This window comes from Idiotropiscis lumnitzeri, chromosome 17 (assembly GCF_059441095.1).
Source record: "Idiotropiscis lumnitzeri isolate Australia: NSW breed Sydney's pygmy pipehorse chromosome 17, RoL_Ilum_1.0, whole genome shotgun sequence".
Classification (NCBI taxonomy): domain Eukaryota; kingdom Metazoa; phylum Chordata; class Actinopteri; order Syngnathiformes; family Syngnathidae; genus Idiotropiscis; species Idiotropiscis lumnitzeri.
In genome coordinates this window covers 5,065,743-5,078,401 of record NC_142407.1, presented here as the reverse complement: position 1 = coordinate 5,078,401, position 12,659 = coordinate 5,065,743, and the positions used below count along the sequence as shown (strand labels likewise).

Below are 12,659 nucleotides of genomic sequence, written 5' to 3'. Positions count from 1 at the left end.
GAAGTGAGCATTTTTCCTACTTATTTTCTTTTAAGTTTGTTGCTCTTAGAACAACACTTTTGTGTGACAGTGTGAATGATAACGCGCTGCGCTGGCTCTTTTGGGGCCTCTAGAAGGATGTATGACATGAGCGCAATGGTCTAATGGTGCCATATAATGTGAGAACGGCTCGCAAAGAGGCCACTGTGCTGGAGGCCTGGCTGCAGACTGGCAGTGCCTGGTGATAAGAGGCTGTGGCCTGGATGGCCTCTCGGAGGGGAAGTGATGCAAGACACTAGCTCTTTGTTTGGTGGCATTACTTGGTCCCGTGCCAGCGGCCCCGCTGAAAAGAAGCTGAGCGCTTGGCTTGTTTGCTGCCTGGGTGACTGACTCCATGGTGGACATGCTGACCGCCTGCATGACTTGCATGGAAGAAGGCAAACGGCAAGGAAAGGGCAAAAAAAAATGCAGCTAATCTCTCTTTTCTTGGACTTTTTTTTCTCTTTGTTCACCTCCTTAGGCTCAAAGTGACACTTGACCCATGAACAGGTGAAATTCTACTCCACATGTAAGATTTTATCTGACTGTGGAAGCTGATAGCAGAGCAACATGAAAACTAACATTAGCAAGTGTTTACTAATGCAGACGGGGTTTAGCAAGAAAACAGACACTGTGGAGTAAAATATTGTATGAGCCCGAGCGTTTGTTTGATTTTTACATTGATTTATCCTGGGGGTAGCTAGAAAATGGGCTGCTGCAGCAAAGTAGAAACTGTGGAGTAAGCAACAGGGAAATATTTTTTTTCAGATTTGTCATTTTGAGCTTTTTATCCTAGAGGAGACTAAGGGCAGCAAAAAAAATCAGACTGCTGCAATAGAATTGCAGTTGTAAATTACTACAGGAGGAGAGTAACCTAACGAGTATACGTGTTTGTTTTTGTAGTTTATAGTGTTTATCCAGAGGAGATTGTGGACAGAAATAAAACAGGCTGCTGCAGCAAAGCGTAGACTGTGGATTATAATACTGCAGCAATGAAGGAAGCTAATTTTGGCATGTATGTTTAATTTAGTCTTTTTAGTGGCTGTTTATGCTAGAGGAGACTGGGGGTAGGATTCTTTGAAGGATAATATTGCAGAAACGTCAATTTAAGTGTGTGTCTATTTTTGTTATTTCCAAATGTTTATACCAGAGCAGACTCTGGGCAGCATAAACCGGGCCATTATAGCAAAGTTGAAACTGTGGAGTAAAATGTTGCAATAACATTAGAAGAATTTTAAGATGTCTGTTTCTTTTCGGCTTTTCTAGAAACTGATTATCATAAAGGAGACTAAGGGACAGCAAGGAAATTGCCCCAATCCAACAGAGTGGAGACTGTGGAGTAAGATACTGCAGCAACAGGTTAAATTAATATTAATGGCTGATTGATTTTTTTAATTTACATTGTTTTTATTCAAGAGGAGACTAAGGGCAGCAAGAAAAGGGGCTACTGTGGACAAGTGGAGACTGTGGAGGATAAAATTGTAAGGTAGTCAAGTTGAATTTGTGTTTCTTTCTCATATTTCTACCAAATAAGGTTAAAAGTGTACATCATCAACGCTCACATTGACTGACCTGACATGCTGGGGAGTGACGCTACACAACCGCACCTCCGCTATTTCCTGTTCTCCTCCGACTGCCCCCCCCCAATCAAGGCAAGTGTTGAAATGTGTGTTTTTCCTGCTGCTAAAGCTGTCCTGTCGCACTCGGCTTCATTTTACTTTAGAATTCCGTTAAGGGAAGTAGGAGGGGGTGTGTGCGTGTGCGTGTGCGTGTGTGTGTGGGGGTGTGCCGGGGTGTGTGAGGGTGTTTGCGTGTGTGTTGTGCGTATGTGTAAGGGCAAACAATATGCATGCATTCTATGGGTGTCCATAAATTGCATGTGCCACTTCTTTGACATACAGGTCATTAACTCAAGGATGGGCAACTTAAATGATGTAGGGAGCACAATTTTTCATCAGCGCTAGTGGGGGGTAAGGGGGGTGAGTAGATGCGACACATTGGACCACACAGTTCCTCACCTAATGTATGACAAAATAAAATGCCATTTTAAGTGTGGACAAAGTAAAGCACACACAAAAATCACAATAAAAAATACAATTCAACCCCAAAACTTTTTCAGAAAATGCCGACAAGTCTCCAATGTGTATTTCCCAAAAAACAAGAATGGCTAAAAAAAAAAATGTATACCCCCTTTCTAAAATGTTTTGAAAATAGTAGAAAAAAAATCCACTGATAGATGAATAATAAGTAGGTGCCGAATCACGAGTGTGCATGCGCGCTCATAGATAGTGAGCGTGGGCCAAATGTGAGCCGCGAACCGCCAATTGCCCATCCCTGCACTGACTAAAGCAGGGCTAGGGAACCTTTATTTTTACTAAATGTTCATTCATTATTGTATGGATGAGCTTTGATGAGATTTGCTTTGGTTTATTTGCATTGTAATGTCCACCCCACTGATTTTACACATCATCTTTTAATTGTAACAAACCCATACAGAGTCAAACGTATCAATCATTGAGAGAATAAACAATCAATGAGCTGCCCATAACGTCATGTAAATCACTTAATGCATGACAGTCTTGCAGTGCGGCTTTATCGTTACAGCTGATGGGTGTGTGTAGGGAGGGATGACCTTATTCTGTTTTGTTGCGCAATAGTGTCAGAGTACAAGTAGAGCACAAACACGCCCACCTGCTGAATACAACACTTTTATGATCAGTGTTTCCACAGTTACCTTGAAAACTTAACTTTATTTGACTGAGTACTTTATTTAAAAGTAATTTAGTCACTTTATAAATGATTTTTTTGGAAAAATGAAATACGTTACTTTTTTTACTTTCAGCAGAAGCTGACAAGCAACATGAAAGGAAAACATGAGAACAAATGTCTACTTGTTTTTAAAAATAGTCTTTTATGACCTGACACATTTAACTATTCATACTTTTACATTTATAATGTGCACTCTTGATTAAATATATCTCCAAAATTCAGTGAGCACCTGCATTAATCACTGCTCTACTTCACGCAACCTGTTGGGGCTTTGTGACTGGAATGTAACGTGCTGCCTTCAGAATCAGTGGTGCTGGTTTATGTAATCTCTGGTGAGTAGTATGACCACATGGTCTCACACCCAAAAGCTCCATTCACCATTTCCCCAGCGAATGATGTTTGAATCAATTCACATCATGCAATTTGTCATAGGCCTACAGATGTTTTTATATACACTATTCAGTACTAAATTCCATTGCACTCTCTTATTTATTATCTAATTTATATATTTGTCTGTATTATTGTTGTATTGCACTGGAGAGGGGAGCCCTCTAATCTCGTTGCACACTTGAGTACAATGACAATAAAGGGATTTCTAATTCTAATTCTATATCGCACTGTATCTACATCATACGGTGGGTGCTCAAAGACTTCAAATTCACTTCTTAACTATAAACAAATCTCAATTTATTTTACAGCAGCAGGCACTCATCATTGTTTGATTTTTTTTTTGTTTGTTTGATAATTGCACCTATTTGTGACATACAAAATAAATCCTCCACACAGGTGGGGATCAACGGAATGCTAAAGCTAAGCTAACTAGCAGAGGAGACGTTCTCTCTGGGGCAATGGCTTTCATATTTTGCTGATACACTGCCGAGACGGTCTTTATTGAGCGCGCTGCAGAACAATTGATTTCAAGCACATTAGCTGACCAATTAACCATTCACATACACACACTTCCACTTTTGGCTGAAAGAACCCACTTCCGGGTGAATTGCTTAACAAACCTGCTTGCTCTCACATGACACATGTTGCGACGTCATATATATTGAGCTCTCCATTAACCGCCTCGTGGCAAGCGCGTCTAGCTGAGCCCGCAAACCTCGTCTCAAAATAACCCGTATTTTCTCGTGTCATGTCACAGGTTATTTATATAAATGCACAAAGCAACGAATAGAAATCAAAAATACACTGGGTCACTTAGCCGTGTTTTGAGCTTGAGCCAATAACGCACTTATTATACAAAAAGAGGATTCAAAATAAAATCAATATTTAGATTCAAACACAAAATCAATAAATAAAGATATAAATAGAGGGTTGCATAACAAAGTAGATTAACCCACTCCCACCTGAAAGCTAGCTGAATGGGAGCTGTTTTTTTTATTTATATGTCTGCCCGTAGTCAGCTGGGAAAGCCTCGAGCACCCTCCCGCAACCCTGTACAGGATAAACTGTGTGGATAATGACATTACATGACAATTCTTCAATTTATTTATTTATTTATTTTTTATTGTCTTCAATCTATTTATTTTCTCAAATGTCAATGTCTTTAAAAGTGAAGAAAATGCACAAGAAACAGGAAGTTGACGCACATGATTTGCCCTTCACGGGCCACATAAAATGAGGTCGCGGGCCAGATCTGGCCCTCGGGCCTTGAGGTTGACACCTATGATTTAAAGGGTTATAATTTCAGATGATGTCCCTAACTGCTATCAGAATTTACTTCACAGTGGTCTTTCAACAGTTCCAGAAGGTTTTGGGTCAATTTCTTTGAAAAATGTATGCACCAAAACTTTAAACGTGTTATTCTTCAAATCTAGGGATTTCAACCTGGCAACGTTAAAGTTGCCATAACCTCGTCCATTTTTGAGGTACATCAACGTAGTACATATAATTCTCATGGGAAATAAGTGTGGAATGAATATCTCAATTTTTGACCTTTATGAGGACCATTTTGATTCTGAACTGCTCCTGAATCCTGTGCTTGTAACTTGTCATGCATCTCATTAAATTGTACAAGAACACCTGATACCATAGTCGATAATAAACAGTGACATCTTCCTGTGTTGATAAGTATGTGGGCCGGCAAGGATGTAGGGGTGGAGATGACAATGTAGGTGTGAAGGAAGTCAAAATACAGGTGTGTGTGTGCGTGTGTGTGTGTGTTGACAGAGGCGACAGGTAAACAGGCAGGTTGCTCACCTGTTGCAGCAGCAGTCACAGTTGTAGCTGCGGGGCTTCTTTTGTGTGAGACTTCCTTTTTCTTGCTTTCTTACTGTCTCACACATCCCCCCGCCCTTCCTTCGTCCCTCCCAGGTGCGCTCAGGTAAACATCCAGGAAATAAGTGTCATAGGTGGGGACGGGTGGGGGATGGGCACACCAAGGGAAGCCAGAAGGCCTCGGGTAACATACAGCACAGGTGGGCCAGAGAACAGAAGAGTTAACGTGCGCTCTCAGTTTTAGCAAGCCTTGTTGGGAAAGGAATGTGACACATCCAGATTGTCACGAACCAACACTGTATACTTGTCACTTAAAGTACACGCACACACACACACGCATCGCATGACATCGTCCGCATCTGACAACAATTTTCTGAGACTTATGTAATGCTCCCCACTCAGTATATGCTTTATTTGTCCTTGGTGGGCTGGCCAATGTTTTATAAAGTGCGATCCATTCTCACACAGGAAGTGTGCGACTCAGGAAGTCCGCATGGTGATGTAAAAAAAAAAAAAAAAAAACAACTTGTAAATGCTCCGCCATAAAAGCAAAAACAAAAAAAGCGGTTCCAATGTTCACCTTCTAGTCACGAAAGTTCCTTTAAAAGACAAAGTCAAGTCAGAACCCATGGAGGGTATCTTTTTACACATCAATGTTTACGTCAAACTATAAATTAATCTATTTCAGATACCTACGTTCTTTCCAAGCTAGTTAGCCTATTTATCTGTTATAGGTTTGTTTGAAAAAATGTATTCCCGTTGCAGTTAGCTACTTGGCTTATAGCTTACAGCTACGTCTATGTTATTCAGTTAACTTTCAAAGGCACTGTTCTTAGCGAGCGTGTTTCCGAGTAGTAAAATACTTGTTTGAAAATTCCAATTCAATTAGCATAACTAGTTCAGCTGTCTGTCTGTCTGAGGTTTCTGCTCAGCTTGCAAAGCAAATTTCGATCTGATGTAGTCGACTTTGCTTATTTGGTTTTCTTAGCTACAAATATCTGTTGGTCTGTCAAACTATGGTGGTTACTTAGCTTTAAATACTGTTTTCTTTGGCTACTAGTTTGCCCATCTAATTTAGGTAGCAACTTATCTCATCGCCATTCGTAGGCCTAAATTACTTTTCTAACCAAGCTAGTTAGTCTATATATTTATTTGTACAATGGATAGACGTGTTTTTAAATTCAGGTTAAAGCTACCTTCATTAGCTACTGTACTTAGATTATCTCTTATAGCATGCTCGTTTTCTAAGCTCGCTAGTTCTGTGAGTACGATTCAAGATTCTCTACGTCTATCTCGCTTAGTTTGCTACTTGGCTTATCTTGTTTTGGAAACTTTTTTTTTTCATTAATTACTCAATCTGCCCATAAGTACAATGTAAAGTTTCTCAAGACAGTGTCTCTGTGGTGTATGTTTGCAGTTCGGGTTATGAACAACACTTGACAAAAGAGTCGAAACAGCAGCCTGGTGTATTTAACAATATATATTTCCATTGTCAATGTACATTCCATTTCAACATAGGCTTTCTTCACAAACAGAAAGTTGGCATCTAAATAAATACTATATAAAATAGAACTTCAAAATAAATATATCTATAAAGGGAAAACTTTTATATGAGAGCTTGTTTTTTCTCCTTTCCGTTATATCTAAACAAAACAACAAAAAGAAAAGCACTGACTTCTTTGCTCCCCCAAACATTGCCATTGCAAAGGCATAATCAGTATAATTGGCCCCAAAGAGAGCGACACAGGTGGAAAGGGTGATAGCGGTGTAGCATCGGAGGGAGGAAGGGGGAAATACAATAATAGGAGATTCATTTAAAGGATTTATGTAAAATCTATCATGTAAAAGCGAGGCAGCTTCCAAAAGGCAGACAGTTGGGAAAGACAGGCAAAACAGGCGGTAACAACACAACCTTGAGCTGTGGCACAAATGTATGCAGAGCAGCTGTGTTTGTCAATCAAGACTGAAAGGGGGGGAAGCAGCAGGAAATGAGTCGATCCAGACACGGGTGGATTGTGTTCCCTCTGTGCACTCCACAAATCCACAAGTGAGGGAGTTAGCTTAGCATTCGTCCGCTAATGAGCCACGCAGGGCATCAACAGCAGGAGTTTTTCCAATTTAAAACAAAATATATATTGCAGGGCACACTTTTTCTAATTCAAGTGCTTCCTCTCACACAAACCCTCAAAAACAACTTTTTTTCTTCCTGACCCTCAAAATAGATATCTAATATATTCTCTATGTACTTTGTAATTAGTCGTAGTTATAGTGTACCATGCAACCTTTCAAGGACATTTAAAAGTCTTCTCCTCTAAAGAACACAAACGTGAAACTATTTACAGCAAATAACTCGTTCACCTGCATAGCTTCTATTACTAAACATAATCGTCTGTGATTTTTCGCCTATGAGCTCTGCCGCTCTTCTCCGATTTTGGCACCTTTTTCTAAACAGATTTTTTTTTCTTTAAATATTGCCACATACATTCGATGGACAGTGTGTAATCAGCTTTGTGCAACAAGACAATAGTGAGCAAAGGAGTTTAGCGGTATATCGTGAAAATGGAGAAAAAAAGACCAAGTTTCCCTTTTTGCCCCCCAAAAAAGGCCTTCAGTCTTAAAGGGCAGCATGCTTTTTTAAAATTTCATTCATTTTTTAGGAGAAATGGGCGTCATCAGCCTCCCTTCCCCGTTTGTGCAGAAGCACTGGTGATCACCTCGGACAGCGATGTCATGCTACCATACGTTCGCTTCCTTTGGCAAAACGAAAAAAGTCCTCATGCAAGCCACAAAAATAGACTAAAAGAGAATGCTATGCAGCACTAACAACGATGAAGACACCCGGGCCGCGCTAAAAGTAGCGCACATACCTCAGAACAGCTGAGCTGGTTCAAACTGTGCTTTAGTACGTTCTTTAAAATGGGTTAGCTTCCACCTATGAAAAAAAAAACAGCGTTGTGCAAGTGGCAGGTTTGATTTTATTTATTAATTATTTTGGGGATCGAACACTGTCTTCAATCCCGTCCCGTTCCCGTGGGAAACGTTTCTGTTTATTGTTTTTCTTAGCTTCACCATAATTAGCGACCACCTTTCTGCCCACCATTTTTTCCTTTTGCACCTTTTTCTGTGCAAACATGAAGTAAATTTTAGCTTAGCAACTCATGCGCTTCATTCAAGAAAACTGGAAAGTCGGACGTTTCTTTTAAAATCACGCCACAATACTTGAAGTAAGGACTACCAACTTAAACTCACCTTTTTGTTTTGCGCCTAAATTGTTCTGTAGTAGTTTCACTCTGAGGTCTAAGCTTCGAATAGCATATTTCCGACTTCCCATCTTGAACGCAGCACATGTTCTACGTCTTTAGAGGACAGTCCCTGAGAAGGTTTGGGTCTATGACACATTGGCGGGTAACCATTATACGTCTGTGAGCTGATCCAGGATCAGCCTCGGTCTCAGTGCGATGGTCTCAGCCTCGCTTTTGGAAAAATTGTGATTATTATGCTTGTCGAGACATTAAGGGATCTTTCAAATGACAATCTGTGGCAATATATGGAATACTAGTATCAACTGTTGTTCAAAGCAGTACACAAGGCTGTGCTTTTGGGGGCAGGGAAGGGAGATATATATATATATATATATATATATATATATATATATATACATATATATATATATATATACCGTCACGATTAGATACAAAATTAGCTGAGGGTACGATGTGCCTTTGGTCGTCCTTGCAAAACAACCCAAACTGCGGTCCATGGATGTTGGTTTCTAAACCAAGAGCTTGTCCACTCTATCTACCAGCCAAAACTTGGCTTTCAAAAACATGTCAAGAAGCTATTTAAGTACCTTTTTGTTTTACATGAGTCATCTTCGAGCAGACTAATAGAGTTGGTTAAGGGGTCCCTAGTGATTGAACATGTACTGTGGTGCTGTCCAGTTTGTTTTAAGCAACGCCAACGCCAGACAGGAAGTCCCGGTATCATGACCCCCGCTGCTGCTTCTCAAGTGTTCCCGCTTTCGCTTCCACGCCTTCGTTTTTACACGCCGGTACACCTCCCTGCAAGCTCTTGCAGCGGCAGCCGGGCCTGCTTACGTTGTCGTAGCACTTCTGTCCCAGTTTGGCCAGACCTGTGGCCGGCAGGTAGCACACCAGACAAGGCAGGACAACAGAGAGGGCGGCCATGAAGGACCAGCGTGCGCAGCAGTTGGCCTGCGAGCATGAGCACGGCTTGTCGGCGCAGGATCCCTCGTCGTCCTCGTCCTCGGTGCAGTGGTAGAAGATCCCCTTGACCAGGCACATGCAGGTGGCCGCGTCCACCAAGCTCTGAGCGGAGCACAGGCACTCCTGGTTGCAGACCCAGCAGGCAGGCAGGGTCCGAGGAAGGGTGCACTCGGTGCATCGGCACTTGCCGCAGTGTTCGCAGAGGAGGAGGTGCTTCTTCTCAGCCGGGGAGGATGGGATCAGTGCCAATCCCTGCTGGCCTCCCATGGGCAGTTTCCCAGACTTGAGGTCCAGCGATTTAGATGATGAGTTGCAGGAGAAAGCGGAAGAAGAGGAGGTGAGGACTTTAGGTTCCGAGGAAGCCAAGCAGCCCGGAGTTCGAGTGGTGATTGTGTTGACGAGGCCCTGGTGGGGGAGTGGATTCGGGTGGTGGTCTACGGTGGGGGTAGGCGCGGCGTGATCCAGCAGCCTCTGGTCCGACGACGTGCTGCTACTGCTGCTGATTGAGCTGGGCCTCCCACTGAAGGAGATCCACGGGTGGGTCGTGGTGTCATGGTGAGGCTCGCACCGGCCCTGGTGGTGGTGCTGGTGATTGTGATGGTTGTTGTGGTTGGCCCCCACAAACCCGTCTTGGTTGGGACCTGCCCAGTTGAGCCGCCTACCCGCCGCCTTCTGACTTGGCGGCTGCTGAGAGACGACGGCCGGGCTGTCGATGTAGTCGTTCTCCACATGTGAAGACTTGATCTGATCGATGGGGTAGATGGTGAGTGGGTGCTGCAAGCGGCCGTAGGGCACTCGGCTGTCCAGCAAAGGCTGGGCTATGATGGAGGAGGACACTCCGGGGATGTGGTGAGGAACCCTGGATTCCATGTGTTGGCTGGTGCCTGGCACGTCGTCACTCTAAAGCAGCATTTAGCACAACTGCAAGGAAAGAAAGGACAGTTAAGACTTTGAGGTTTTCTTTTCATCAAGAATTATCATACGGAGATGACTGATTATACAGTTTACATGACAATAAAGATAAATCACAGAATGATATCAAGGCACGGTCGCAGAACAAATAAAACCTCATTTTAGATCCCTCTCTACAGGGGTCCTTGGTTTGCCATGTGACTTAACTCTTGATTACAGCGTATCCAAACTCAGGTGTGATTGAAACGGAAGTTGTAAACCGAGCCCCCCCTGCACTTTGTTACGCATCCTCATGATTACTGTTATCATGAACACGCATATGCAATGTTGCACTTCAGTTCATCTTCATTTTCAAGAATAAGATTATTATTAAAAATGAACAATGATGAAGCGCCAAATGCGATTGTTCTGATGTCATCCTGACACCGCTGATCATCACTAGAGGGCATATTTGCATGATATGGGGGATTCCTACACACTATGATGTACTAAACAGCATTATCCCCCCAAATTACTTTCTTGGTATCTCTCAGCATTAACAGAACTGTTTTATTATTACTTTACACTGTATGACTCGCCTAGTTAAAAACGATTTACAAAAAAAACCAAACCAGATACCACACCGATGGCGCGCCGCAAACCTTCCTCTGGCTCTTTCTAATGCCTGATATTAATTCAGTGTACGTTGATCTCCCTTTTTGCCTGGCTTCAAAAGAGCAGGGAGCACTACAGAGTGGGACTTGCATGTACAAAGACTCCACTTGGTGGAAAAAGAATGGAAAAAGATGGGGAATAAATAGAAAACTATATGATTTTCTATCGTATAGTCGTTGCCCCTTCATTTTAAGGGATGTTATTTATGGAAGAACTGCAAAAATTCTGAATGATTCATCGTATTGTTGGGCTTTAGCTTCGTTTTTGTGAATGAACGCTGCTTGGCTGCACTGGCTGTCGCGAGCATGACTCAAAGCGCTGCAGTCATGACGATCTCTCTCTTTTAACAACCATGCAACCTACGTGACGTGTTCACTGTCTTAAAACCTGATCTTCGTTTTTCTTATCACATTGCACGCTATTTCTAGTCAAAACATGGAATAAAAGCGAGCGCGTGTGCACGCTTTCTTTCTTTCTTTCTTTTTACTAATTTGTAAAGAATGTGCAAAATCCTGTTTGACAAACCTGTTATTGCACCGCTGGCACCGACACACGCTTGTGATCAAATCGGGATCATTATAAGCCGGAACTGTGCGTGCATGAGCTTCAAGTGCTTGTGTGTGTGCGTGTGTGTGTGCGTGTGCGTGCGTGCGTGCACGCCCCCCTCCCTCACCCGGTTCGATATGTGAATGGACTGAGTCATAAAAACCGGAGGCGGACGCTCTGTGTCTATAAAATAGCGCGTTTATATGGGCTTTGTAACACGTGATGTATGCAAATGGACATGAGCACGAGTTAACCTTGATCGGAGGAAATGGCGCACGGCTGCGTTTGAGTGTTGCCAGATTGGGTTGCCAGATTGGGAGAAAAACGATAAAAATAAACGGTTTATATTTTATTTAGTTTTTTCTTTCTCTTTCTGTGCTTATTGTCATGCAATTGATGACGACTAGTGGGCGTTGGTGAAAAGCGAGAGGAAACACCTGTCGTATTATGGTTAAAATTAGATTTCAGCCTTATCACAAGCAGACAAATCGCACTAAATAAGCAGTTTGCTATCACCCCCATCTCACCTCCCCAATTAAACGTCATAAGTTCGCCTTCTTCTGCCCTCAACTTTGCATGGCGCTGGTTAAATATTGACTCTAAGTGCAAACACGACTCGAGCTTGTTGCAAAATACTTGCGCTTATCCTTCAGTGCAACGGCAATCCTTATTTTATTATTTCATTTTAAACATCCACGTTGAACCAATCGTACTTACGGTGCTCTCAGGGTATAAATGTCATCTCGTCGTTGCGCAACACGTGTATTATTCCCAGTCGCTTGCGTGTGGCGAGTATAGCTCCAATAGCAGTGTTAAGTAGTCCAAATGGATAGGGAGGGTGGCAAAGCAAGGATTTAAAATGTGAGGGCGAAGGAGAGGACGCGTTTTGTCGTTCTCTCCTCCGAGCTTGCTGGTGCGTAAAAAGGCGACTGCGGTTGTGGACGCGCAGCTTTTGGATGTGATGTTGCAACCTCCTCGAGAGGAGGAAAAAAGGAAGAAGGGGAGGCGGAGTGTTGGGGTGGGCTGAGTTTTATGAATGGGAGGGTTAGGGAGGGGGAGGAGGGTCGGGGCTGGGTGCTGCGCAGATGCTTCGGTCGTTTTTTTTTTTTGTGAATGGGAGGGACTGGGACTCGGTAGGTTACATTTTTATGAATGGGGAGGATTCCGATTGGTGCTGCGCATGCGTCGCGTCGAGGTTGTTTTCTATGTGAATGGGGAGGAATGGTGAATGAGACGAGAGAGAGAGGAAGGCAGGAGGTGTTTCTTTTCCCTTTTGGTCACAAGGGCAATGTCAGGTCTGATTTACATAAA

At 42.8% G+C, this 12,659-nt stretch overlaps 1 protein-coding gene across 1 annotated transcript; it reads right to left on the bottom strand.

Annotated features, from left to right (window-relative positions):
- Nucleotides 1-6,475: 6,475 nt before the first annotated feature.
- spry4 (sprouty homolog 4 (Drosophila)) lies at nucleotides 6,476-12,346 on the bottom strand. Its single transcript, XM_088280303.1, has 2 exons — nucleotides 12,066-12,346; nucleotides 6,476-10,157 (listed from the first exon to the last, which is right to left on the bottom strand). The coding sequence occupies exon 2, from the start codon at nucleotides 10,104-10,106 to the stop codon at nucleotides 8,994-8,996; it is 1,113 nt and encodes a 370-aa protein (XP_088136429.1). The 5' UTR covers nucleotides 10,107-10,157; nucleotides 12,066-12,346; the 3' UTR covers nucleotides 6,476-8,993.
- Nucleotides 12,347-12,659: the final 313 nt, after the last annotated feature.

Excerpts from the sequence above, each read along its gene's own strand:
- spry4 (XM_088280303.1), bottom strand. The coding sequence starts at position 10,106 with ATGGAATCCAGGGTTCCTCACCACATCCCCGGAGTGTCCTCCTCCATC.